Source organism: Solanum verrucosum, unplaced genomic scaffold (assembly GCF_900185275.1).
Source record: "Solanum verrucosum unplaced genomic scaffold, falcon-dt-bn FXZP01000277.1, whole genome shotgun sequence".
Lineage (NCBI taxonomy): Eukaryota > Viridiplantae > Streptophyta > Magnoliopsida > Solanales > Solanaceae > Solanum > Solanum verrucosum.
This window is the reverse complement of record NW_026019945.1, coordinates 3133693-3159746: the sequence shown is the minus strand read 5'-3', so window position 1 is coordinate 3159746 and position 26054 is coordinate 3133693. Positions and strand designations below refer to the sequence as shown.

The 26054-nt window shown below is 34.2% G+C and overlaps 4 protein-coding genes across 5 annotated transcripts; 3 read left to right on the top strand and 1 right to left on the bottom strand.

Annotated features, from left to right (window-relative positions):
• The first annotated feature begins 763 nt into the window (after nucleotides 1-763).
• On the top strand, nucleotides 764-4343 carry LOC125839217 (protein yippee-like At5g53940). The gene is made up of 5 exons (XM_049518190.1): nucleotides 764-859; nucleotides 2178-2221; nucleotides 3744-3852; nucleotides 4053-4108; nucleotides 4259-4343. The coding sequence occupies exons 1-5, from the start codon at nucleotides 764-766 to the stop codon at nucleotides 4341-4343; spliced, it is 390 nt and encodes a 129-aa protein (XP_049374147.1).
• Nucleotides 4344-6119: 1776 nt separating this feature from the next.
• Nucleotides 6120-20450, top strand: LOC125839198 (DEAD-box ATP-dependent RNA helicase 42). 2 transcript variants are annotated; one of them, XM_049518172.1, is made up of 3 exons: nucleotides 6120-6267; nucleotides 17447-19132; nucleotides 19877-20158. In XM_049518172.1, exons 1-3 carry the CDS (start codon nucleotides 6199-6201, stop codon nucleotides 19940-19942), a joined length of 1821 nt encoding a protein of 606 aa, XP_049374129.1. In that variant the 5' UTR covers nucleotides 6120-6198; the 3' UTR covers nucleotides 19943-20158. The 2 variants fall into 2 exon arrangements, with proteins under 2 accessions (XP_049374129.1, XP_049374135.1); XM_049518178.1 differs by lacking the exon at nucleotides 6120-6267 and adding an exon at nucleotides 15742-16074 and having other exon boundaries at nucleotides 19877-20450.
• LOC125839229 (protein yippee-like At5g53940) lies at nucleotides 10574-14527 on the top strand. Its single transcript, XM_049518201.1, has 5 exons — nucleotides 10574-10718; nucleotides 12219-12262; nucleotides 13759-13867; nucleotides 14067-14122; nucleotides 14275-14527. The coding sequence occupies exons 1-5, from the start codon at nucleotides 10623-10625 to the stop codon at nucleotides 14357-14359; spliced, it is 390 nt and encodes a 129-aa protein (XP_049374158.1). The 5' UTR covers nucleotides 10574-10622; the 3' UTR covers nucleotides 14360-14527.
• Nucleotides 20451-20654: 204 nt separating the features above from the next.
• Nucleotides 20655-25632, bottom strand: LOC125840247 (uncharacterized). Its single transcript, XM_049519223.1, has 7 exons — nucleotides 25295-25632; nucleotides 24695-24778; nucleotides 24191-24331; nucleotides 23353-23418; nucleotides 22909-23076; nucleotides 21721-22047; nucleotides 20655-21071 (listed from the first exon to the last, which is right to left on the bottom strand). The coding sequence occupies exons 1-7, from the start codon at nucleotides 25580-25582 to the stop codon at nucleotides 20976-20978; spliced, it is 1170 nt and encodes a 389-aa protein (XP_049375180.1). The 5' UTR covers nucleotides 25583-25632; the 3' UTR covers nucleotides 20655-20975.
• Nucleotides 25633-26054: the final 422 nt, after the last annotated feature.

Sequence of the window (26054 nt, the reverse complement as noted above, 5' to 3'; positions counted from 1 at the left end):
TCCAGAGGTAGACATTCTAAGAGCTTTTCCACTTGCCAAGATGCAACTAATAGTGGTAAATAGGAAGCAATAACAAAATTGAGTTTAATTAAAATACATTTGCATATACTACTTAAGGTTCCAAATATTTATAGTTTTAACAAATTAATTTTGTCTTAAAATACCTGACGTCTGAAGATTTTTTTTATTACATCTAAGTTTTAAATTTTCTAATTTAATTAGTAAAGTCAGTTTCAAAAAAAAAAATTAATTAGTAAAGTATTATTACTGATTAAAGAGAAATAAATAAAAAGTAATATAAACAAGTATACTTATGATTAAAATATTACTATAAATACTTTTGCAAAGCGATGTCCAAATAAAATAGGCATAATATATAAATATATCTTTTAATTTGTCTTCCATACTAAGACGAATGTATCTATTTGTTTAATTTATATAAGTTTAAGATTCTATTTGTACATATTTAAAATTGAAGGGCATAACTATTTGCTTAAGCTAAATTAAAAGCACGTTTATGTATTATGCAATAAAATATTGATAGGATTAGGTGACTTTGAAGTTAACAAAACAAAATCTGCGCCACATGTAATAATAAGTCGTTTTCTACTTTGTTGTTTCTGGAATTTGACAGTTCACTTCTGTGGGCTTAATTCTAAATCCTTAAAACCCCTCAATAAACCTTGTTCTTTTCATCCTTACTTTCAGAAGGGTTTCAGTTTTGGGAAATTGAGGCTGAGCTGCAGTTTGTGTGAAGTGAAAAATGGGGAGACTATTTGTGAGGTATCTTGAAGGCAAAACTTACAATTGCAAATTCTGCAATACCCAACTTGGCCATGCTGATTCACTTGTTTCCAAGGTACAATTTAATTTTTTTTGGTTGATTGACTAGATCTAGCTATGTAAGATCCTGATCTTTCATTTAACATGGTTATATATCAATTTTCGGTACAAGTAAAAATCTCACCTTTTGTATAGGTAGTAATGAGTAATTTTTATGTTGTTTAGTGCAAATGTAATGCTTTTCTTGTTAATTCAGAAGTTTCAAATTTTATGAATTTGTCAATCCTCATCATGAATTTGAATTGACCATTAGGAGAATGGTTGATTGAGTTAGGGATGGTAGAGTGTGAAGATTTTATTTGACTCTAAAAAAATGTTGTTGATATGATCCAGAAATGAGTGACTACTTCACGGGAGATAGAAGTGATGTGTAAAGACGTTTGGAAGCTCTCAAGCATGTTGGATCATGTTGATTTTATGTATATTCATAGATGTTTGAACAAAATAGTTCATAGTTTAGCTAGATTTTTTATTTCCTTGTTGAAGGAGATCTCTTGGGAGAGGTTTTTCCCAAGTTGGATCGTGCATGCTAAGGGTACATTTAAATTCTACCCTCGTCCAAATTAGCAAAGGAATTAACTAGATTTAAGCTAGACATCCCAAGAGTTCATGCTTCAAAACATTCATTAAACAGGGAAGGTTGTCTTCTCTTTTAGAGGAAAGAAAAGATTTTGGGGATAGAAAGAAGGCAACAAAAAATAATTAAAAAAGTCAAAAAAGATTAAATTAAACAATAAAGTCTAAAAAGAATTACTAATAAGAAAAGGAGGAGAATAGGTGAAATGCCTAACTACATAATTGCCCAGTGAGGCAAAAAAAATAGTTAAAGTACTGTAGAGGGCTGGAATCAAACTCACGCAACCTAGAAGGCATTTCTGGAGTTTTGCCAGTGGTGCCATGTATTATTTTATTCAATGGGTGTCACTTTAACTATTTTTTGTAAATTTTCTTTCTCTCTCTCAGTCTCTATCTATATATATATATATATATATAGATATACTTATATATACCGAGTTTCGGGTGAGGCTTTCGGGTGACGTGGCACCCCCTCGGCCCTTAGTAGATCCTCCCCTGGTTAAAAGCAACTCCTTTTTTAACTCATAATTGAAATATATGCATCAGAATTGTCTAGAAGTTGGAATTCTCGAAGCAAGTAAAATTAATTGGAACTCAAGAAGTTTCTTTTATCTCATTGTGTATGTACTGTCAGTTTACTTTCTTTGTCGTGGTATATTGCATGAGAAAATTGTGTTTTGTCTTTGCTGCATAAATTGCATTTCATTTTGCAATGGTTAACTATGTCTGACAAAATCTCCTTTATGCTATTTATTCAGGCTTTTCATTGCAGCAGTGGAAGAGCATACCTGTTCAATAATGTGTGAGTGGCCTCTGATGATTCTCAACGTTATATTGATAGTATACATTGCTAATTCATGAAGCTGTATTTTTGTTTTACAAGTGATTTAATTTGTCGATAAACCTGCATCCATTCGTGAGTGACAACTGGTGCTTTCATTTTGGGGCTTGTACATTAGTGTTTCTGTTGTCGGGAGAAAGTGCTGTTTAATATGTTTGGCGCGTCATTCGGACGCAGTTGATAGGTGTTTCTCCTAATTGTTTAAGTGTTACGTCACCATTAACAATCTGTTGCGTCTATTTTCAGTGATTTATAGGCAATACCGTCATTTTTATTCAACAGAATGTCATTTGTGACCAAGTATTTGTGGAATGAATGATATTGCCTGTCCGGACATTTTATTTTATTTTTGAAATGGTAGAGGTTTTTATTAATAATAGTACCAAGATGGTACAAAAAGTACAAGCCACCAAAAAGACAAGTAGCAACCCTTCTTTCGTCTTATTATTATTCCTTTAAATTTCGGGGGTGGGGGGTGGGGGGTGGTTATAGATATAAATGGCTATTGCAAAGAAATGCACTTGAGGGCTGAGGCATATAGGAACTTCTCACATTTGATTCAAAATACTTTGTTATGCTTTCTATAGTATTTTGCCATGATTTCTTTACTTCCGTTGTTTCTTTTTCAATCTGCTTTGATATGTTTTTTCCTTGAGCCGAGGGTCTACAGGAAACAACCTCTCTACCTCCCAAGGTAGGCGTATGGTTTGGGTACACTCTACCCTCCCCAGACCCCGCCTATAGGATTACATTGGGTAAGTAGTTGTTGTTAATTGCAAGTTCCAATGGCTCGCTCAACATCAGCATCAGCTAGATATTATGTGCATTTGAGCATGACTGTTTGACTTAGGCCACATTTGGATATAGGATTTGCTCAAATGTCCGAGGTATGTACTGTACGTACATACATACGTATGTATGCTTGAATTCTTCTTGCCCATCTACTTTCAAGACTTTGGTTTCCCTGGATTAGCCTGGCCCCCCAGATTGTATGTTGTCATCAGCAACTATAATTCAAATTTTCATAGTTTCATTAATGAGTTATCAACCTAGCAAGTCAAAACAGAAGACAATGCTGCATGCTGGATGGAATCTGTACTTTTGCATGGTTGCTTGGTGTAGACTGGAGTTCTCTGAGCGGCTGTAGTTGGTAGATGACCACTTTACTTTTTTAAAGATGTTGCCATGTTTTAAGCTTAATTTCTGACAGGAAGCTAAGCTGAATCATCTTACTGCAGAAGCTTGTTTTTTAATTAGGGGTTGAATGGATTAGTTTATGTCATGGTTGGTAAGTGGTGATCTCTTACCAGGAGCACAATCTAGTTCAGTGGTCTTCTTTGCTTGGCTTTCTTGATTTGTGGAAGAGATGTGTGTTGTTTGCTCCATTTTCTGTTCTTTTATCCTTCCTCGGCCTGATCAGATTATGTTTCTTTTCCAATTCATATGATGGATTTTTTCACCTTTCTTTCTTTGTGTTATTCAGGGTAAATATAACTTTTGGACAGAGCGAGGAGAGGACGATGCTTCCTGGAACGCACACTGTGACGGATATATTTTGTTGTCGCTGTGGGCAGATTCTTGGCTGGAAATATGTAATCCCTCTCATTCCCTCTTCTTTGTCCATAGGCACCAACACGAGAGCCAAAACATACAACCATGGGAACACACACACAAAAAGTTCCTTTTATTGTCTTTTGGGGGATATGAATCGGTGTATGTAAGTTAAACTCACACAGTATATGTAACATGTGTAGTTCCATTAACGACTAATATTGGTGTCTCGTTTACACAGGAGAAAACCCATGAGGAAAGCCAGAAGTACAAAGAAGGGAAATTTGTCCTTGGAAGGTTTTATTACTCTCTCACCCTCTTTACATTTTTATAGTAAAAAAATAATTGCGTTAATTCGCATTACATTTTATCGTAAAAAATCAATATGCTCATTTTAAGTGTTCCTAATATAACATTTCTTTGTTGTTGATAATGTGTGTCGAACAGAGTCAGGATTATTGATGGTGAATTTGATTCTGAATTCTACATTGATACTCGTTCAAGCTCAAGTGATGATGAAGATACAATGTAAATTGTGGGAGCTTAGTGCACCGATTTGCAGATACTTGTATCTTGTAGACTTAGCAAAAGAATAGCTGTATCTTGTCGAATATCTCCTCAAGTTTGTGGATGTAGAAACTAAGTGCTGCTGAAGTGTTTTCTAATCAATATGCTTGACTTAAGTTAATGTTTTAGTGGTCTTGCATGTATTTAGTGCTTCATTATATTATTCTGCTCAGCATGGTTCGTTATGCTTTCTCTATTATTTGTGATGGCTTATTTAGGAATGTAATTGCTTATGCTTTAAGAAAAAAATCAAATATATATATATATATATTCAAATAGGGATCAAATCTCACCCGACCACTCGATTGAGTTTGGTGTAGCAAGTGTCGTATCTCAAAAGGATGTAAACTATATATATATATATACTAGTTTCACGGCATGTGCAGTGCAGTGTATGTGTGTATCGTATCATATCGTATACAATAGTGTAAAATAGAATTAATATTACTAAATTAAAGATTTTTAGTAAATAACTATAATTTAAAGAATATAAGACAAGTGATTATAAATGATTAATACAGATTATCATAGAGTAACTTATTGTTTAGATCAAAATGACAAGATATCATTGAAACTTTTCAAAATACATCCAAAGTTTAAATATGGGGAGAAAGTGATATTTCTTGAGTAGTATTGTTTTTTACTTCACTCCATTTTGTAAACAAATTTAACCAATAATATAGAAATAAATATCAATATAAGAAAGGTCACCAATAGCAGTGGCGTACCCACCCTTACCAAACTTCGTTGGAAAATTACATTGTATATAGAGGTTAAATTTTGATTTAGTAAATACTCCCTTCGTCTCATTTTATATGTCATCCTTTTCTATAAATAGTTGGTCCATAATACTTGTCATTTCATAAAATTAATGTGTAGATTACCATATTGTTCATTTTTTATCCTTGTGAGTTATTAGCCTTGAAAATATACATTTGATCAACTTAGAAAAGCTAAGTAAATGATTCATGTTCAATAGTTAAATTAATTAATAAAAATAAATTAATTTATATTCATTGATTGAAAACTTGAGTTTCAAAAAAATTAAATAAGAGTAGAAGGATAAAGTTACATTATTTCTTAATGCAAATGCAAAGTAAAAAGGTGACATATAAAATGAGACGGAGAGAATACATATATAAACATTTACACCTCTTAACACAATAAATATGTATTTTCCACTTTCAATACATTAGTTTATTTAATTGTATTTAATATGGACGCCATAATTTTCTTTCAATTTTCAATTAAACTATACCCTCTCTCTCTCCTCTCTGGTTTTAATTGCAATTTTAAAGGACAATTTATACCCCACAATCCACAAACTTGTTAATAGATGCTCACACAAATTTTGTTGATGGTATCTTGCTCAAAATATATTTTTCAACATGAGACTCTTTATAAAAGAATTTATACAACATAAAATATGATTTCAAATTCTTGTGGCGAGCATAAGACTCTTTATAAAAGAACAGAGAAGTGTTGAAAAATACTCTATACTAGGTGAAAATTTAGAATTAATTTCACTTATGTTATAAGACTAAAGAGCATATTTACATGTATGTACTAAAGTAAAGATATTTTTAAGGTTGTTGAAACAATATGATCGAGTTTAGGGGTATTAAGAAGTAATAAGTACATATTACGGTAAAATAATAAGCAAGCAGGTGCAGCTTGCTATGATAATGGATACAATATATCTATGGGTTTGAGTGTGTTGCCGGATCCGAATTCACAATTATCGATTCGTTCATCTGCGGTTTACTTTTTGCTATTCCAATTTTGTTTACAAAGAAGAAGAAGAAGTGAATCCGAACACAATGGGAGAACGGAAGTCTTCATCTGAGAAAAAATCTTCCAAAAAGAAGAGGCTCAAAGTTTCCTCTAAGGTATCTTTTTTAACTCTCCATTTCGATGTTTTCCATTCATTTACCTAATAACATCCGTTTCGCTTGCTCAGTATTATGTATAATGTTCCTGTATGCTGTGTTGATCTCTTTCTATTTCGTTATGAATTTCTGTGTATAGTTATGTATTTTAGGGTTTATGTAGAATTTATTGAACTTTGTTTTGTATCAAATAAAATCACTCAACTTTAAGGTTTTTATTTTCAATAATCTTAAAAGGTTATTGAATTATGAGAATTCTCCTTTAATTTGATTTTTAAGGGCTTATGTTTTTTCCTGTTTACTGAATTAATTTTTGTCATGTTATGGAATATTTGTAAATGTTTTCCTTTTGTAGTGATGCTAATAGTTCCCTTTTTACTGGTGGTGGAAATATGGAAGAGAATTAAAAATAATGGTTAGTAATCTGCTATGTTGCTCGGACTCTCCAAAAATGTTGTTGAATCTGTGTTGGATCTTCCCATAATGCACTACTTTTGGGGGATACGACACACACGACAACATTTTTAAGGAGTCTGAACAACATAAGCTATTTGTACCCTCTGTTGAACCTAAGTCCAAGCAACATATGTAATTTGCTGGTTTAACTTTTGGGTCTTTTCATGTGTGTATCATTAGGGGATGTTTTTTGGGGGATAAAAATTATGCTAGCCGTTCTTTTAGCTAAAAATTAAAATGAAACTGTTTTCCAAGAACAAGGGTCAAAAAGTAGTTCAAAAGGCTGGTTATTTTGGGTACAATACTTATATGAGTTGACATTACTGAACTGGGAGAATATAAGTCCTACTCCTTCCAGTTTGTTTAGAAGGGATTATTTTTCATGTAAATATTCATATACAAATCTGTAATATGGTAAGGCTTCATGTGGTATAGCTCATGATCGCTCGTGGGAGTGTTAAGTCACATTGCATAGTCATTTGAATCGTTATAGTTAGAGATCCATGAATCGTTTATTGTTCTTTGTATTTTGTTTTCTGCTCTATCCGCAAAATAAACTTAGTGGAGCAAATCTAGAGTTATTTATCCAAAAAAACAATTATCTGCACCTGTTAATACTTGGTATCTTTTAGAAGCCACCATGGAAAAAAGGATATCTAAGATCTTGTATTAAATACATTCTCTTTTGTTTCAATTTGTAATTCGTTAACTGACACTCAGAAGAAAGAATTATGAAAGACTTTATAATGTTTGATCATGCCAGCACACTTTGTACACTATTTATTGCATTATATTTTTAATTAATATTAGGCATGCTTTCTGTAGAACAATGTAAGGTTACCTCCTGTTTTCTTATGAATTCCAATTTATTATCCTTCATTATACATCTTCATGTGTTGTGTGGTTAGATACGGAAGAGAAAAAGCAGAAGAAACAAATTCAAGAAGTTATCCAGTTCTGAGGATGACTAGTCATCTTCTGCTTCCTCTGATTATTCTAGCAGTCCACAGTCTTTGCCCTCCCATTCAGTGGTTGATTATAGTATGAAAAAACGTAGGCACTCACGTGATATAAAACACGTGAAGAAAAGAACTCGGAGAAGATCTTCAAGCCGAGATGTCAGTGAGGGTTCACCCCCTGTAAAGAAAAGAAAACAGTCAAATAGAAAGAGTCTTGATTATGGGAGAAAAGTGCAGAAGAAGAAGCGAAAGAGACACGCTAGTATTAGCTCCACGAACAGTGACTCAAGAAGTTGTTCTAGGAAAATAGTATTAGCTCCAGAGGTAGAGATTTTAAGAGCTTTTCCACTTGCCAAGATACAACTAATAGTGGTAAATAGGAAGCGATAACGAAATTGAGTTTGATTAAAAGACATTTGCATATACTACTTAAGGTTCCAAATATTTATAGTTTTAACAAATTAATCTTGTCTTAAAATACCTGACGTCTGAAGAATTTTTTTTATTATATCTAAGTTATAAATTTTCTAATTTAATTAGTAAAGTATTATTACTGATTAAAGAGAAATAAATAAAAAGTAATATAAACAAGTATACTTATGATTAAAAATATTACTATAAATACTTTTGCAAAGAGATGTCCAAATAAAATAGGCATAATATATAAATATATCTTTTAATTTGTCTTCCATACTAAGACGAATGTATCTATTTGTTTAATTTATATAAGTTTAAGAGTCGATTTATACATATTTAAAATTGAAGGGCATAAATATTTGCTTAAGCTAAATTAAAAACACGTTTATGTATTATCATTCAAATATATATATATATATATATATATATATATATATATATATATATATATTATTATTAAAAGTGGGAAGCTCCAAAGTGCAAAGTTGGATTACCATTTTACCCCTACACTATATAAAAATATTATAAATTATATATATGAACTGATTATTAATTATTAATACAACTCAAAAGTTATTTTTTTATTTATCAATTATGAGTTATGTCTCTTCAATGGCTCAATCCCATTTTCCAGCAACCATACAACTTCAGCTATTTAAACTGTATATTATTTTCTGTTTTCAAAGCATTTAGTTGCTTTTCCGTATTAAATTAAATATTTTCTGTTTTCAAAGCATTTAGTTAGTTTCCCGTATTAAATTAAATATTTTCACTTTTCTAATCATTTAATAGACTCTTTCGTTTTGGAAAATGAATAGTTATATGTATTGTAAATTAATTATCATTTTTTACTTCTAATCTTTTTTATAGTTTTCTCTTGTATTTGCTTAGCCTTTGTGTTTGCTAATTACTAATTTTTATTTATTTTTCTTTGTTTCAGATATTATCTTGCAATTGTGAACTCTTCCCTTCTTCATCGCATCATCAGCTACATAATAGATATGATAGTCATATCATTGGAGTTATGCCTAGTCATGAAGAAGGTAAACATATATTAGGCCAATTCACTAGGAATCTTTTTAGTTTGTTAAGATGTGTCTCATAAGGAAATATAGAGAACTTGTATTGTTTGAGATCCATAAATTAGTAGTAAATACTAGAATGAAATGAGTCTAAATAGAGTGAAATAAATAGTGAGAATGCATATGCCGACTCTAAGAAGCATGTAATTGAGGTATGGTTGTAATGGGATTAAAAATAGTAATAGAAGTAGATGGATCGTTGTAGCCGATAAGTAACTGCTAACAAACTGATATACAAACATTATGAGTTTTGTCATCTATAATATATTGTTACATGCTATAGGGTTTGACCAAATGATAGCAGAAGCTTTCACTAGAAAACAAAGTAAAGCTTAATGTTGACCAAACAACATCATCTGAACTTACGTGCTTGGGTCTAGTAATCTCGAATTGGGCTTTGGACTATCATCACATATATACATAGCATATGCATAATCATAAACAAGGATTGTGCCATTGTCTTTAGAAAATTGCACCACTTTAGTCACCCTGATGCTGTCAAATCAGTTGGATTATTTCAACCATTTTTATTAAGTTCTAGCTTGTTTGTGAATATGGATTGATTATGTTATTTCGTAATACTATTATATTAAACATTTTAGTTAATATTCTCATATAAAATTTACACATGAAGGATTCATAATCTTGAATCAAACAAAGAAAGTTGTACATGCAATAATCTATTACAAATAAATATGATTTTTTTTCAAGTGTACCCCGTGAAATTGACAACGATACATTATCCATCTTAATGAAGACATATGTTAATCAATATTTCAACACTATGAAATACAATTATTATTCGGAAACAACATCTTGATATGTATGTGGATATAAGGAGGAGACTATAATTTGTTAAAAATAAGACACAAACTTTAAGATATGAAACATTTAAAAGCATAATCAATGTTACTTATGTTTTACTATAAATTATATGTTATTGAAATATTAAAAAAATAAGGAAAGTGCCACACTGAGTATAAGATATATGAGAACTACATAAGAAAAATGTTACACCAATTCAATTGACTGTTTATAGCTACAAACAATTACCCTTTCCTAAATTTAGTCACTTATTACTTACATGTTTTAGCATCATCTATATCAATTTTAAAAATTGTACTAATTAACATGGGACACACGTGCGTTGCACATGTCCAGAAACTAGTGCAATAAAATATTGATAGCTCGTTTTTATACATTTAAACAGCACTAAAAGATAGGATTAGGTGGCTTTGAAGTTAACAAAACAAAATCATCACCACATGTAATAATAAGTCGTTTTCTACTTTGTTGTTTCTGGAATTTGACACTTCACTTCTGTGGGCTTAATTCTAAAATCTTAAGACCCCTCAATAAACCTTGTCTTTTCATCTTTTCTTTAAGAAAGGTTTCAGTTTTGGGAAATTGGGGCTGAGCTGCAGTTTGTGTGAAGTGAAAAATGGGGAGAGTATTTTTGGTGGATCTTGAAGGCAAAACTTACAATTGCAAATTCTGCAAAACCCAACTTGCCCGTGCTGATCAACTTATTTCCAAGGTACGATTTTTTATTTTTTATTTTTATTTTTTGGTTGAATGACTAGATCTAGCTATGTAAAATCCTGATCTTTCATTTGACATTGTTATATATCAGTTCTTGGTACAAGTAAAAATATCACCTTTTTTAGGTAGTAAATAAGTAATTTTTGTGCTGTTTAGTGCAAATGTAATGCTTTTCTTGTTAATTCAGAAGTTTCAAATTTTACGAATTCATCAATCCCCATCATGAATTTGAATTGACCATTAGGAAAATGGTTTATTGAGTTAAGGATGGAAGAGTGTGCAGATTTTATTCGTCTCTAAAAAAATGTTGTTGATAAATGATAAGATCCAGAAATGAGTGACTACTTCATGAGAGATAGCAGTGACGTGTGAAGACGTTTGGAAGCTCTCAAGCATGTTGGATCATGTCGATTATATGTATATTCATAGATGTTTGAACAAAATAGTTCATAGTTTAGCTAGATTTTCTATTTCTTTGTTGAAGGAGATCTCTTGGGAGAGGTTTTTCCCAAGTTGGATCGTGCATGATGCTAAGGGTACGTTTGAATTTCGTAGCTGTTGATGCAATAATACAAAGTGTTTAGTTTCGGTGAAAAAGTTCATGAATTTGACAAGTTTAATGTTGGTTGCCAAGCATACATTAACCCTCCTCCTTTGTTTAAGTGTGGGACTTATTAAACACGTTGTTTTAAATAAGAACTCAATTGTAGATTCTTCTTCATTGCGTGTGCTAAAAGCAAAGTTGCATTTGGGATTTGGAGGTTTGGGGTGCAACTTTGCTTTGAACATAGACATCTTGCTATTTAAACAGGGAAGGTTGTCTTCTCTTTTAGAGGAAAGAAAAGATTTTGGGGATAGAAAGAAGGCAACAAAAATAATTTAAAAAATCAAACAAGGTTAAATTCAACAATAAAGTCTAAAAGAATCACTACTAAGAAAAAGGAGGAGAATAGGTGAAATGCCTAACTCCTTAATTGCCCAGTGAAGCAAAAAAAATAGTTAAAGTACTGTAGAGGGCTGGAATCGAACTCACGCAACCTAGAAGGAATTTCCAGAGTTTTGCCAGTGGCGTCATGTATTATTTTATTCAATGAGTGGCACGTTAACTATTTATTCTCTCTCTCTCTCTCTCTATATATATATACTTATATGTACCGAGTTTCGGGTGAGGCTTTTTGGTGACGTGGCACCCCCTCGGCCCCTAGTAGATCCTCCCCTGGTTAAAAGCAACTCCTTTTTTCACTCGTAAGTAAAATATATGCATAAGAATTGTCTAGCACCAATAGGTGATGTAAGTTGGAATTCTTGAAGCAAGTAACATTAATTGGAACTCAAGAAGTTTCTTTTATCTCATTGTGTATGAACTGTCAGTTTACTTTCTTTGTCGTGGTATATTGCATGAGAAAATTGTGTTTCGTCTTTGCTGAATAAATTGCATTTCATTTTGCAATGGTTAACTATGTCTGACAAAATCTCCTTTATGCTATTTATTCAGGCTTTTCATTGCAGCAGTGGAAGAGCATACCTGTTCAATAAAGTGTGAGTGGCCTCTACCGTCATATTGATAGTATACATTGCTATTTCATGAATCTGTATTTTTGTTTTACAAGTGATTTAATTTGTCGATAAACCTGCATCCATTCGTGAGTGACAACTGGTACTTTCTTTTTGGGGCTTGTACGATACTGTATCTGTTGTCGGGAGAAAGTGCTGTTTAATATGTTTGGCACATCATTCGGACGCAGTTGATAGGCGTTTCTCCTAATTGGTTAAGTGTTACGTCACCATTAACAACCTGTTGCGTCTATTTTCAATGAGTTATAGGCAATACGGTCATTTTTATTCAACAGAATGCCATTTGTGACCAAGTATTTGTGGAATGAATGATATTGCCTGTCCAGACATTTTTTTTTTTGAAATGGTAGAGGTTTTGTTAATAATAGTACCAAGATGTACTAAAAGTACAAGCCACCAAAAAGACCAGTAGCAACCCTTCTTTGTTCTTATTATTATTCCTTTAAATTTCGGGGGGTGGGGGGTTATAGATATAAATGGCTATTGCAAAGAAATGCACTTGAGGGCTGACGCATGTGGGAACTTCTCACATTTGATTCAAAATACTTTGTCATGCTTTCTATAGTATTTTGCCATGATTACTTTTCTTCCGTTATTTCTTTTTCAATCTTCTTTGATATGTTTATCCTTGAGCCGAGGGTCTATAGGAAACAACCTCTCTACCTCCAAAGGTAGGCGTATGGTTTGGGCACACTCTACCCTCCCCAGACCCCGCCTATAGGATTACATTGGGTAAGTAGTTGTTGTTAATTGCAAGTTCCAATGGCTCACTCAACATCAGCATCAGCTAGATATTATGTGCATTTGAGCATAACTGTTTGACTTAGGCCACATTTGCATATAGGGTTTGCTCAATTGTCTGAGGTATGTACTGTACGTACATACATACGTATGTATGCTTGAATTCTTCTTGCCCATCTACTTTCAAGATTTTGGTTTCCCTGGATTAGCCTGGCTGCCCAGATTGTATGTTGTCATCAGCAACTATAATTCAAATTTTCATAGTTTCATTAATGAGTTATCGACCTAGCAAGTCAAAACAGAAGACAATGCTGCATGCTGGATGGAATCTGTACTTTTGCATGGTTGCTTGGTGTAGACTGGAGTTTTCTGAGCGGCTGTAGTTGGTAGAAGACCACTTTCCTTTTTTAAAGATGTTGCTATGTTTAAAGCTTATTTTCTGACAGGAAGCTATGCTGAATCATCTTACTGCGGAAGCTTGTTTTTTAATTAGGGGTTGAATGGATTAGTTTATGTCATGGTGGGTAAGTGGTGATCTCTTACCAGGAGCACAATCTAGTTCAGTGGTCTTCTTTACTTGGCTTTCTTGATTTGTGCAAGAGATGTGTGTTGTTATCTCCATTTTCTGTTCTTTTATCCTTCCTCGGCCTGATCAGATTATGTTTCTTTTCCAATTCATATGATGGAATTTTTCACCTTTCTTTCTTTGTGTTATTCAGGGTAAATATATATTTTGGACAGACTGAGGAGAGGACGTTGCTTTCTGAAACGCACACTGTGACGGATATATTTTGTTGTCGCTGTGGGCAGATTCTTGGCTGGAAATATGTAATTCCTCTCATCCCCTCTTCTTTTTCCATACGCACCAACACGTAGAGCCAAAAAATACAACTATGGGAACACACACAAAATGTTCCTTTTATTGTCTTTTGGGGGATATGAATCGGTGTATATAAGTTAAACTCACACAGTATATGTAACATGTGTAGTTCTATTAACGACTAATATTTGTGTCTCGTTTACACAGGAGAAATCCCATGAGGAAAGCCAGAAGTACAAAGAAGGGAAATTTGTCCTTGAAAGGTTTTATTACTTTCTCACCCTCTTCATCTTTTTATAGTAAAAAAAAATAGTTACATTAATTCACATTACATTTTATCGTAAAAAATCAATATGCTCATTTTAAGTGTTCCTAATATAACATTTCTATGTTGTTGATAATGTGTGTTGAACAGAGTCAGGTTTATTGATGGTGAATTTGATTCTGAATTCTACATTGATACTCGTTCAAGCTCAAGTGATGATGAAGATACAATGTAAATTGTGGGAGCTTAGTGCACCGATTTGCAGATACTTGTATCTTGTAGACTTAGCAAAAGAATAGTTGTATCTTGTCTGAAAATCTCTCTCAAGTTTGTGGATGTAGAAACTAAGTTGCTGCCGAAGTGTTTTCTAATCAATATATGCTTGACTTAAGTTAATGTTTTAGTGGTCTTACATGTTGTGTGCTTCCTTCATTATGTTATTCTGCTCAGGTTCGTTATGCTTTCTCCATTATTTGTTATGGTTTATTTAGTAAAATGTACTTGCTTACGCTTTAAGAAAAAAAAAATCAAAGATACGTATTCAAATAGGGATCAAATCTCACCCGATCACTCCATTGAGTTTGGTGTAGCAAGTGTGGTATCTCAAAAAGGATGTAAACTCTCTCTCTCTCTCTCTATATATATATATATTCAAGTAGGAATCAAATTTCACTCAATCACTTCATTGAGTTTGGTGTAGCAAGTGTGGAATCAAATTTCACTCGAATGAGTTTGGTATAGTGAGTGTGGAATCCAAAAAGGATGTTACTTGTTAGGGGATGTCCCTCTCTTGGTCTCTTTTTTTCATGAATAGACTTTCCTAATACTCGTAGTTTATATCTCTATATGGTTTGCGAGCTATTGATTTTTTTGAAAATTTCCAAAATAACAAAAATAATAATAAGAAAATATACAATTTCTTAGGTATGAGTTTTATTTTAAAATGAAAGAAGTATTGAAAACACCATTGAATTTGATGTAAATTATTAGTTTCATCTCCGAACTATTGACAGTCATAAAAACATCATCTAATTGACTAACTAAATATAAATACATCCTCAATATACAACATGATATATCAAGTGGTCTCAAACTCTTGTAGAGTTTATCTAGAGAAGTGTTGAAAATACCTTAAACTTGGTGAAAAATTATGGTGTATTTCATTCATTTTGCAAGACTGGAGGTGTATTTAAGTTCATTTACTTAAGGGATAGGGTCTGAAAAAATACTTGCGATACTAAACTTTCATGAGGATTGTTACCTCCTTAAACTATTTAATAGTGTATTTTTTACCCCATGAACTATTTAATAATATATTTTAAAGGTATATATGTGCCCACGTGGACACATTACTATTATAATTTTGCATTATTTTTTTTGCCCACGTGGGCAAATATATATGTTTAAAATACGGTATTAAATAGTCTAGGGAGGTGATAGGTCCTCATGAAAGTTTAGTATCGCAACAGCGAATTCGATCAAAGTTGAGATATTTTTCAAACTCTTATCCCTTTACTCAAGTAAAAGGATATTTTTAAGGCTATTAATAGTTCAAAAATAAAACAAATAATTCAAATGGAGTTTAGGGGTATTGACAAGCATTAAGTACATACATACTACGGTAAAGTACAAGTTAGAGATAAGCAGGTGCAGTTTGATACGATAATGGATACTATATATCTATGGGGTTGAGTGTGTTGGGCACCCTCCAGATCCTCTGACCAAACCAAACGGAACTCCTTTCCTTCTTCCAAATCCGAATTCACAATCTGTAGATTTTCCGATATTGATCGCAATAATCGATTCGTTTATCTGGGGTTTGCTTTTTGCTATTGCAATTTTGTTAACGAAGAAGAAGAAGAAGAAGTAAATCCGAACACAATGGGAGAACGCAAGTCTTCATCTAAGAAAAAATCTTCCAAAAAGAAGAGACTCAAAGTTTCCTCTAAGGTATTTTTTTCAACTCTCCTTTTCGATGCTTTCCATTTATTCACATAATAACATTCGTTTCGCTTGCTCAGTATTATGTATAATGTTCCTGTATGGTGTGTTGCTTTCTTTCTATTTCGTTTTGAATTTCTGTGTATAGTTATGTATTTTAGGGTTTATCTTCATCTAAAAGGTTATTGAACTATGAGAATTTATTCACTAAAGTCATTGAACTTTGTTTTGTATCAAATAAAATGGTTTTTATTTTCAATATTCTTAAAAGGTCATTGGACTATGAGAATACTCCTTTAATTTGCTTGGCTTATGTTTTTTCTGTTTACTGAATTAATTTTTGTGATGTTATGGAATATTTGTTAATGTGTGATGCTAATAGTTCTCTTTTTACTGGTGGTGGAAATAGGGAAATGAATTAAAACTAATGGTTAGTTATTTGCTATGTTGCTTGGACTCTCCAAAAATGTCCGTTGCACCCATGTTGGATCCTCCCAAAATGCACTTCTTTTTGGAGGATGTAACACACACACGGCGGCATTTTTGAAGAGTCTGAACAACATAAGCTATATGTACCCTCGGATCTTTTCATGTGTGTATCATCAGGGGATGTTTTTTGGGGATAAAAGTTAAGATAGCCATTCTTTTAGCTAAAAATTAAAATGAAACTGTTTTCCAAGATTAAGGGTCAAAAAGTAGTTCAAAAGGCTGGTTATTTTGGTTACAATACTTATACTCCTTCCAGTTTGTTTAGAAGGGATTATTTTCATGTAAATATGTTAAACATATGTTCATATACAAATCGGTAATATAAGGCTTCATGTGATATAGCTCATGGTCGCTCGTGGGAGTGTTAAGTCACATTGCATAGTCATTTGAATCACTATAGTTAGAGTTCCATGAATCGTTTATTGTTCTTTGTATTTTTTTGTTTTCTGCACTATCCGTAAAATAACCTTAGTGGAGCAAATCTAGAGTTCTTTATCAAAAGAAACAATTATCTGCACCTGTTAATACTTGGTATATTTTAGAAGCCACCATGGAAAAACAGATATCTAAGATCTTGTATTAAATATATTCTCTTTTGTGTCAATTTGTAATTCCTTAACTGTCACTCAGAAGAAAGAATTATGAAAGACTTTTTAACGCTTGATCATGCCAGCACACTTTGTATACTCTTTATTGAATATATTTAATACCCAAATATTCATGGAGATGTTTTCATGAGAAATTGCATTATATTTTTAATTAATATTAGGCATGCTTTCTCTAGAACAATGTATGGTTACCTCCTGTTATCTTATCAATACATTCTCATCTTGTCGCTGGCAATTCCAATTTATTATCCTTCATTATACATCTTCATGTGTTGTGTGGTTAGATACGGAAGAGAAAAAGCAGAAGAAACAAATCCAAGAAGTTATCCAGTTCTGAGGATGACTCGTCATCTTCTGCTTCCTCTGATTATTCTAGCAGTCCACAGTCTTTATCCTCCGATTCAGAGGTTGATTATAGTAGGAAAAGACGTAGGCACTCACGTGACATGAAACGCGTGAAGAAAAGAACCCGGAGAAGATCCTCAAGCCGAGATGTCAGTGAGGGTTCACCCCCTGTAAAGAAAAGAAAAAGGTCAAATAGAAAGAGTCTTGATTATGGGAGAAAAGTGCAGAAGAAAAAGAGAAAGAGACACGCTAGTATTAGCTCCACTAATAGTGACTCAAGAAGTTATTCTAGTTGCCGACGTGAAAATAGTGTTAGCTCCAGAGGTAGAGATTCTAAGAGCTTTTTCACTTGCCATGATGAAACTAATAGTGGTAATGAGGACACCAATCTTCAGATTCCCAGGATTAAGTCTAGAAAAAAGATGAAAGAAAAGAAAATTCATAATGAGCCAAGCACTGGCAGAAGGAGCGGAAGTAGGGGACCAGTTTGTTCTTTATGTAATCATCATTCATGTTCTTGTAATACTACTCATAATGGGGAGGAATATGTGGAAGAGAGTATTCCTAAGCGCTTAAGATCTGTTATTACTATTCCAGAAAAGACACGTGAGGAAGAGGGTGACGAACAGGGACCAGATATGCTTAAAGAAGAGATTTTGAATAAGCACCATGATTGTCCTTCATGCAGAAACCATGACAATAATGACCTGGAAATTAAAGGGAAATTAGCTTCTTGTTCTTGTTTCCCGTCCATTCAAACAATGCAGGATGGAAATTTGATAATTGATGAAACTTTTGGCCCCACAAAAGTTGATGGTGGTCTGGATCCTAAACCAAATAAAGTCAAAGAAGCAAGTCATGATAATGGAGGTGAGAGTGGGAATTCTGATAATATTGCTAATACAGGAATTGAGGATCTTGAGACTGTCTTAAGGAAAAAGGCGTTGGAGAATTTGCAGAAGTTTCGTAAAGAGTTTCAAACAAATTTAAAATCTGGTGCCAAGGAAACGAAGAATGGCAGTGATGTTAATCACTTATCCCCTTCGAAGACTGAGGTTGTACCATACAAGTCTCTGGAGCGGGGGAAAAAAGATGGATTGGCTTTAAATCAAGCTGTAAAATGTAGAAGCAAGCTTGTAACTACTAAGGAATTTTCTCATTCCACAGAGATTGAGATAAATACTCCAGTCGAAAAGAATAATGGAAAAGGATCTGGTTGCGTTGAGCCGGGTGTTACACAACCTGCTGATAGATCAGCACTCTCAGAGAGTCCAAAACAGGAGAACCATACCACTGAACCAGTTCTTAGCAATGAACCTGAACCTGGTAAACTATTATGTAGTACCACAGTACAGACATATAAAAAGGAAAATCCATTGGCTTCCAAGAGAAACATAATTAAAACACCAGTTCCCTTGAGACCTGGAGTTCATAGCACTGGGACCAGCGATAACTTAGACATGGTAGCTGTTAATGCCGGTATCCGTCCTACTGTAGAAACTACTTCTAGTGTCAGATCCACATCTGATGGACTTACTTCAAAACACCAGCCAGATGAAACCAAGGATGCCTCTGAATTTGAACAAAAGACCATGTCTGTAATGAGGGGTGGTGAGATGGTACAGGTATTATATTTGTATTTCATTATTTATGCATGTTAGGCTGGGATTTTTCAACTCCACAGTTGATCAATAATCCTACAAGTAAATAAATAAATGGCCTGTTTGGTTTAGATTCTTTAAATTGTTTCTGATTGTTTAAATGATCTGAATATTAGAGATATTGGTAGAAATCATCAGTTGTAATGAAGTAATAGTGACTACTAAGTAATTCTAACTATAGATTTCTTTTAGCTATAGCCAAACACTGATAGTGGGGACGGGGGAGCAAACTATTCTCTCTCCCAGGCTTGGTATTTGGTAAAACTTACAAGGATTTACTCTACTGGGATTTCATTGCTAGAGATAGAACTTGCATATGTTTTCGTATTTCTGACCTCTGCCTAAACATACATGGTAATATACATTGCTTTGTTGTATTTATATTTTGGTTTTCAGCTAATTTCTCGTTGAACTTACTCTTACCTGATTTTAATCAAAGAGAAGAAACAAATATGTGTTCAAAGTCTCCGCCTATTGGGACTTCAGGATTTCTTTAACTACACTGTCTATGAGAGTCACTTGAAGCTCGTCTTTGTCAAATAAAATACATGGACGGACTGATGATGGGAAATTCAATATTCTGATTTCTTATATATTTAGTCTTTACAAAGCTTGAGTATTCTTGCCATCTCCAATACCCTTGAGACATTTGTTATTTGTTCTGATTCCATTTGTTTGACCTTATCTTCACATGATGATGTTGGCCAGGTAAACTACAAGGTCTACATCCCCAAGAGGGCCCCTGCTCTGTCCAGGAGAAAACTCAATCGGTGATGTGGCTCAGTTAAATCTTCATGCCAATTTAATTTCATTTGTAGATTATTAATCAAATTGGCTTGAGTCAGGACTTAAGTGCTAGTTGGCTGAATTCAGAAGTTCCTGGGACGACTACGCTGTGAATGCTTGTGTATCAAAAAACATTTTCCCGACTGTGAAGCTATGAGCTCTTTTATCCTACAGAAGAAAGCTGATGGACAGAGATATCTTTAGCTATGTTTGTGTAGAACAGAAAAAAGAATAAAATTTAAGCATTTCACAATGAAGCTCTCGTATTTCCTTCCGTGTCGTTCTTTTTTGGATGTAGTTAATATTTTCCATAGTTATTGAGAACAGATTTAAGAGGATATTATTCCCATTTGGCTGCAGTCTGCTAAATGTGCGTTGAATGGTATAATTTAGCAGATTCAGCTCAAACTTTTTGGTGATCGACTGGAACGTCTTAAATGCTTATGCTGCTGTAATCCTTTGTTACTGTCACTTTTGGAGAATTTTAAACAAATGAATATTTTCCCTTTTTTTAAAGCATCCTGGATCTTATTCATTTGTAGATGGAGTTTACATTGCAACTAGGTCTAGAGGGATGTTATGAGCATTACCTTTCATAACTGTGCCACAGCTCATGTGAATTCTACCTTGTGACAACATACCCAATGTAGTCCTTTAAGTGGGGTACGGAGAGGGTAGCATGTACACAATCTTTAACCCTACAATGGGAGGTAGAAGCTGTTTTCGATAGACTTCATAGCTTCTGAAAATATCGTTTACAGAGCCATTTACAAACTAAATAACTGATAAAGTTGGGGATTTGAGGCAGTCTCTTTTCACACAACCTTCAGTAAGTATGACTTCAACTCGCAATTAGTGAAGTAGGTGGCTTTTTTACAACGGTTTCCAAGACTGTCCAAATAAAAGCTCATGCAGGGAGCTGCAGGGAGATCGATCTACATCTGAGTCCCGTTGTCTGGTAGAATCTTAAGTTCCACAATATTAGAAAATGAACCTCCGTTGTCCTTTAGCTGCTGTTATGTCATTTCTTTAAGCCACTTATGCAAGCCCAGTCATCCATCTTTGAAACTGTAATGTTCTCTAGGTATTGTGAATACCTTTCTAGGATGCGAGGAATCTGCAGAAGATTTACATCACATTGGAAAATCAAGATTGCAAATATTGCAATAGGTAGTCTACAATTTTTGCTTGTTTCACAAGAACAAAACACAGATATAATAATCTACATTATAGTTGTAGTTTTATTCTCATGCACATGATTCTTTACATACCTATACTGCTAATACCTAATTTTTTGTTAAAACATTTAACTGATTGTAATTTCATTGGAAAAAATGCCAATGGATGAATTGAATAATTGAGAGGAAATTATTGACAATCATTAAGCATACATACAAATTTCAGGAACTAGATATGAGTATTGAATTACTGAGACCGAGAGTCATGTCATTTGAAAATGCAGGAACAACAAATAGCAAAGGAAGTTATAGAACCTGTTGACTATCAAAAAGATGGTAAAGTAGAGTATTGTCATATACATGTTTTACTCTTATCGTTTGCTATGAAATGGAGTTTTAACTTCAGACACGAAATAAGAAGAAGGATACAAGTATAGGGTGTTAGTTATCTTTTATGGGTAATAGATGATGATGTTAAGCAACGACAGCATTATTCTTATAGTTTTCCCTCATTCTTTGTGGTACCAACAAATGTATCCTCAAGCCTTATTCACTCTACAGTTCAACTATAAAACAGAATGTCCATACCTGCTCAGATATGATCCCGGAAAGAGCAACTGTTGCACCAGGCTTTGCATAGGACACAATCTGATCTGCCAACTCAAGCAGAGGATTCAATAGTATGTTTGCCACAACGATGTCATATTTTCCCCTGTTATTTATAACTTCTGCATCGTAGGCAGTTTGATCAATGTCCATACTAGAACTAAAATCTGCAGAGGGAAGAATTCCTTTGCCAGGAACAAGATTTAAAAGCAATTCCTCATGTCCAATGTTGTTTAAAGTAGCATTATATTGAGCAGATGTGATTGCCTGGGGATCTATATCAAAACCAACTGAAAAAGCTGCACCAAACTGCAGATAAATATTTGACAATGAAGATATTAGCAACACCATGATACTAAATGACGAGTTCAAAAAACTAATGTTTGAGGTTTCAGAAGGAAATCAGATTTAAGTTGTGGATAAAGTAGACAGCCCGTGAATTTGATGGAATCTCCTACAGATTAAGAATTTTGATTTTGTTTCAGGTACAGTTATCAAGTTATAGTTCACAGAATGCATTTTTCAGAAAATAAGTTTTTTCAAGAAAAATCAAGTTTAGTTCAAAGTACTAATGTTTGTGCTTCTCCAACTATTTTACCGAATCAGGTTAAACGTTGAACATTTTTTCTCTTCCAACTTAGATTCAATACAAAACCAAGACTTCGTAAATCAATCTTCTCAACTTCCATCCACTTGTTTAGAATTGAAATTAAAAGTCTAAGGAAGCGGTTTCACGGAATCGAAAGAAAGAAGCAAGCCCTTAAAATCCCAAAAATGGTCCAGCAATAAAAGAAGAAAATAGAAGTTGAAAATTGCTCCTCATCTATTTGTCACCTCACCACCCCAATGTCTAAATTCAATACATTTCCTGGTCCTTTGCCACAGCTACCGCCACCCTTTCTAATCTATCACTTCATAAAGTTCAAAAGATTTAGTTTGAGACTCACATCTCTATTATTCAAGTGCCAGAAGTTTTGACGTTCATCGTGCTTTTTGTGTCGGACTTTGTTCCTTAATTATGTTATTAAACTAGCAAGATCAATTCTTTTGACAGGGAGAGGAGCAAGGCCTGGATTTAGTGAGCAAGGATAAGTTTTAGGTGGAACTTTATTTATAAGGAATCAGTTCATTAACTTCAGCAGAGCACGGTTTGAATGAAAACCCAAGTACCTTAAGAGCTGCAATTGCTAGCACACCCGAACCAGTTCCATAGTCCAAGAAGAGTTCTCCTCCTTTTATCAAATCACGCAGCAGGAGGAGACACAACTTAGTTGTTTGGTGCTCCCCAGTTCCAAATGCTAAACCAGGATTTAGGATTATATTTGTTGCTTGAAGATCCTACAATACAAGCACACGCTCTTTATCTATATATCTACAGAACATACACATATTATAGATATGTATGAATAATTTCTTATGGAGGAAATACGACAATGTGCACGCTGGCATTCATGACCGACAACCAAGAGGACTAAAAACGGGAAGACCGCAGAATCATGAGACAATAATATGAAAGTTTGATTGAATATTAACATAATACTTTGAACTGTGGGCCTGAGTGTAGAACCAATTGAATCATGTGATAAGAACAAAGGGAGAGAGGTATAATCATACTGGAGGAGTTATCCATTCAGGCACCACCCAGAGTCCATCAGAAACTTCCACCGGACAAAACAATTCCTGCAATTAATTGACAATGGTTGAAAGATCAAAATTAACTCAGCTGGCTCAACCAGTCACCAAGATGATAACATGTGCCGCATATAGACACCATGACTTGGTAACAGAATGATGTCAGAAGCTCTATTAGCTTCCAAACACGCAGTTGAAATTAAGAGATACAGGAATCCAGTGGCATAATAACATCAATTCATCGCATTCGCATGCAAGCTTCCAATGGATTGGTAAAGAACCAATCCGTCTAGATCCCTCATCATTAATGTAACTCACTAAAACATGCAAAGGTCAGGGAGATTTGCCAGATTATTAAACTACTGGTTAAATGCTAAAGATGATCTAAAGGGACCGTTTAAGAGGATAATCATTATTTGGTCATCCGCATTTTCAAGACAACTCACTCTCATTTCATGCTTTTTAACAAGAAATGGACATGATAATCAAGACACAAACAGTATCCAGCTTCATGTTCATTTTTAATAATTCATTAATAGAAAGAGAAGAGTTGGCAAGTAGCACATTTGAATTTGCAGATATTGACTCTGGACTGCAACTTGATTGCATGTCCATAAAGACCATAAAAGTTGGCAATTGATCATAATCTTGCTGGTTGCTATTAGTCTTGGAGAAAAAAAGAAGATTTGAGGCCCTTGTCAAACCAAGATTATCAGTGCATGTGTTTTGCTAGGCATAAATATGCAGGTGGAAGATCAATATAATATTTCTTATATTACTACACAACACAATAGTCATTAGCAAGGGAAAGAATGTTGACCTGTGTAGCTTTTATCCAATCAGTGTGGTCATGCATCACAACCTCAAAACTAGGTATCTTTTGCAACCCTATAGAATCAGCAGCAAGTGAAATGCAGTCTTTCACATCTTTGCATACAGAAAAGATGGAAGTAATGATAATCTGGGAGGTAGGAGAAAGGGAAAATAAAGTTAATAAATACAAATCAGAAGTTTGAGAGAAACCAGTCAAACATATTTAGGGGGTTAACTACTAAATGCTAACTGAAGTTTGATGATGATAAACTCCACCTCACGCGACTGAAAGTTAAACAGCTCTGAACACCACAAATTGAAATTACCCAGAAGAGCAAGTTATGCTACTAGTTCTCCAATAAGATGCATAACAAAGAACCACTACGTATATTCAGTTGCGAAAAGAAGGTAAATGCATGCACACAGAAACAGACGCAGAAACATCAAAAGCCTTTTTTGATTTGTCCTACCTAAAAAACATCATTAATGAATAGAATAATGGAGACTCTACCTCATCACTTCTCTCACTGCTTTCTTCTTCATCCACAGTAGTTGAACTGGCTCCAAAACATAAAAGAGCCTCTGAGAGCACATCCTGATAGTAAAACAGAAATAGAAGTTCAAGCTCAATTTGATATATGTTGTACAGATAATTTCTGCATTATATTACACAGTTACTGTCCATTTAGGGATTGAGCACGAACTACCAGAGCTCTAAATTGACATAACACAACTGAAGATTACATGGCAGTTTCACTCTCCAAATTTACTAATGCACGAAGGCGGATGTATGTTTTCACACAGCGTATGCATCCACCGTCTTCAACTCAACTACTCAAAACTACACATAATTTAAAAGTTCTACAAAAATGTAGCATTTCACCAAGTTCGCACCTATTCCATAACGCACTAACTAATGTAGTAATTTTTGGCACTCTGCTGATGCTCGAAATTCAGCATTCCTTCTCAACATCAACAGTATATGAACTACAGCCTATATAACAATTTATCGCAAGCAAAATTGTTCACTTGACAACTTGTATGTGCGCAGAGACACGTAAAATTAGCATAACAAGCAAGAGAAAACAGTAAACTGAGCATATTCACTTACGGCAACATCCTTATGACAACAAATGCGAACAGAGAGGTACGGAGAAGTGAATGAATCACTAGCCGGAGTCTCCGAAGAAGGAGAAGATAGCGTGGAAAATTTAGCTGCAGTCTGGATGTGCTTCCAATGCTGGTATCTTTGCGCAGCAGAGGATTTAGAGAAACGAATGAACGGAATTAGCCTGTGAACGCGGCGGCCGGTGAAGAAACGGCCGGTGATTATGGTACTGCTAGTGTACGAAAGGTGTTTGAAGAAATGACCGCGAAGAGAATTTAATACCATTGTCATGGTATGAACGTTTAGCTCTGTGTTATTTTTGCCCCCATACACTATTTTAGTACGATGGGTGGATACCAAAGTGAAAGGAAAGCCGTTAAAATATCGCATACATACTTGAAGAAAGAAGGTTGCCTTTTTTTTCTTTTTCTTTTTCTTTTTCTTTTTGGGTCCTTTGAGGAAACTCAAGTAAATAAAAGTATTCAAAGAATAATATATGGCCATATACAACCCTGAGGGGTAGCTCAGCTGGTAAAGGCCTGGGACAAAGTCCTTCAGGTCGCCGGTTCGAGCCCCAGCAGGGCCACTGGAGGCATTACAAACCGGCCGCGTCTCCAGGGCCCCGTGGAACTAACCGTGGTGGACCCGCCTTGAAACAGCGGGACCCGGTGGGTACAGCTAGTCGGGTTCGCAAAGCGACGCCCGGAAACCACGGTAAAAAAAAAAAAAAAATATGGCCATATACAAGAATTTTATCAAGTTA

What these genes read in the sequence shown, in the direction of transcription:
- LOC125840247 (XM_049519223.1), bottom strand. Translation starts at nt 25,582, where the DNA reads ATGACAATGGTATTAAATTCTCTTCGCGGTCATTTCTTCAAACACCTT. An exon ending in GCAGTGAGAGAAGTGATGAG is followed by an intron (nt 24,332 to 24,694) that starts GTAGAGTCTCCA and finishes CCTACCTCCCAG; the next exon opens with ATTATCATTACTTCCATCTT. An exon ending in CCGGGATCATATCTGAGCAG is followed by an intron (nt 21,072 to 21,720) that starts GTATGGACATTC and finishes AATCTTCTGCAG; the next exon opens with ATTCCTCGCATCCTAGAAAG.
- LOC125839217 (XM_049518190.1), top strand. Translation starts at nt 764, where the DNA reads ATGGGGAGACTATTTGTGAGGTATCTTGAAGGCAAAACTTACAATTGC. An exon ending in GCATACCTGTTCAATAATGT is followed by an intron (nt 2,222 to 3,743) that starts GTGAGTGGCCTC and finishes TGTGTTATTCAG; the next exon opens with GGTAAATATAACTTTTGGAC. An exon ending in GGGAAATTTGTCCTTGGAAG is followed by an intron (nt 4,109 to 4,258) that starts GTTTTATTACTC and finishes TGTGTCGAACAG; the next exon opens with AGTCAGGATTATTGATGGTG.
- LOC125839229 (XM_049518201.1), top strand. Translation starts at nt 10,623, where the DNA reads ATGGGGAGAGTATTTTTGGTGGATCTTGAAGGCAAAACTTACAATTGC. An exon ending in GCATACCTGTTCAATAAAGT is followed by an intron (nt 12,263 to 13,758) that starts GTGAGTGGCCTC and finishes TGTGTTATTCAG; the next exon opens with GGTAAATATATATTTTGGAC. An exon ending in GGGAAATTTGTCCTTGAAAG is followed by an intron (nt 14,123 to 14,274) that starts GTTTTATTACTT and finishes TGTGTTGAACAG; the next exon opens with AGTCAGGTTTATTGATGGTG.
- LOC125839198 (XM_049518178.1), top strand. Translation starts at nt 16,006, where the DNA reads ATGGGAGAACGCAAGTCTTCATCTAAGAAAAAATCTTCCAAAAAGAAG. An exon ending in GACTCAAAGTTTCCTCTAAG is followed by an intron (nt 16,075 to 17,446) that starts GTATTTTTTTCA and finishes TTGTGTGGTTAG; the next exon opens with ATACGGAAGAGAAAAAGCAG. An exon ending in GGGGTGGTGAGATGGTACAG is followed by an intron (nt 19,133 to 19,876) that starts GTATTATATTTG and finishes GATGTTGGCCAG; the next exon opens with GTAAACTACAAGGTCTACAT.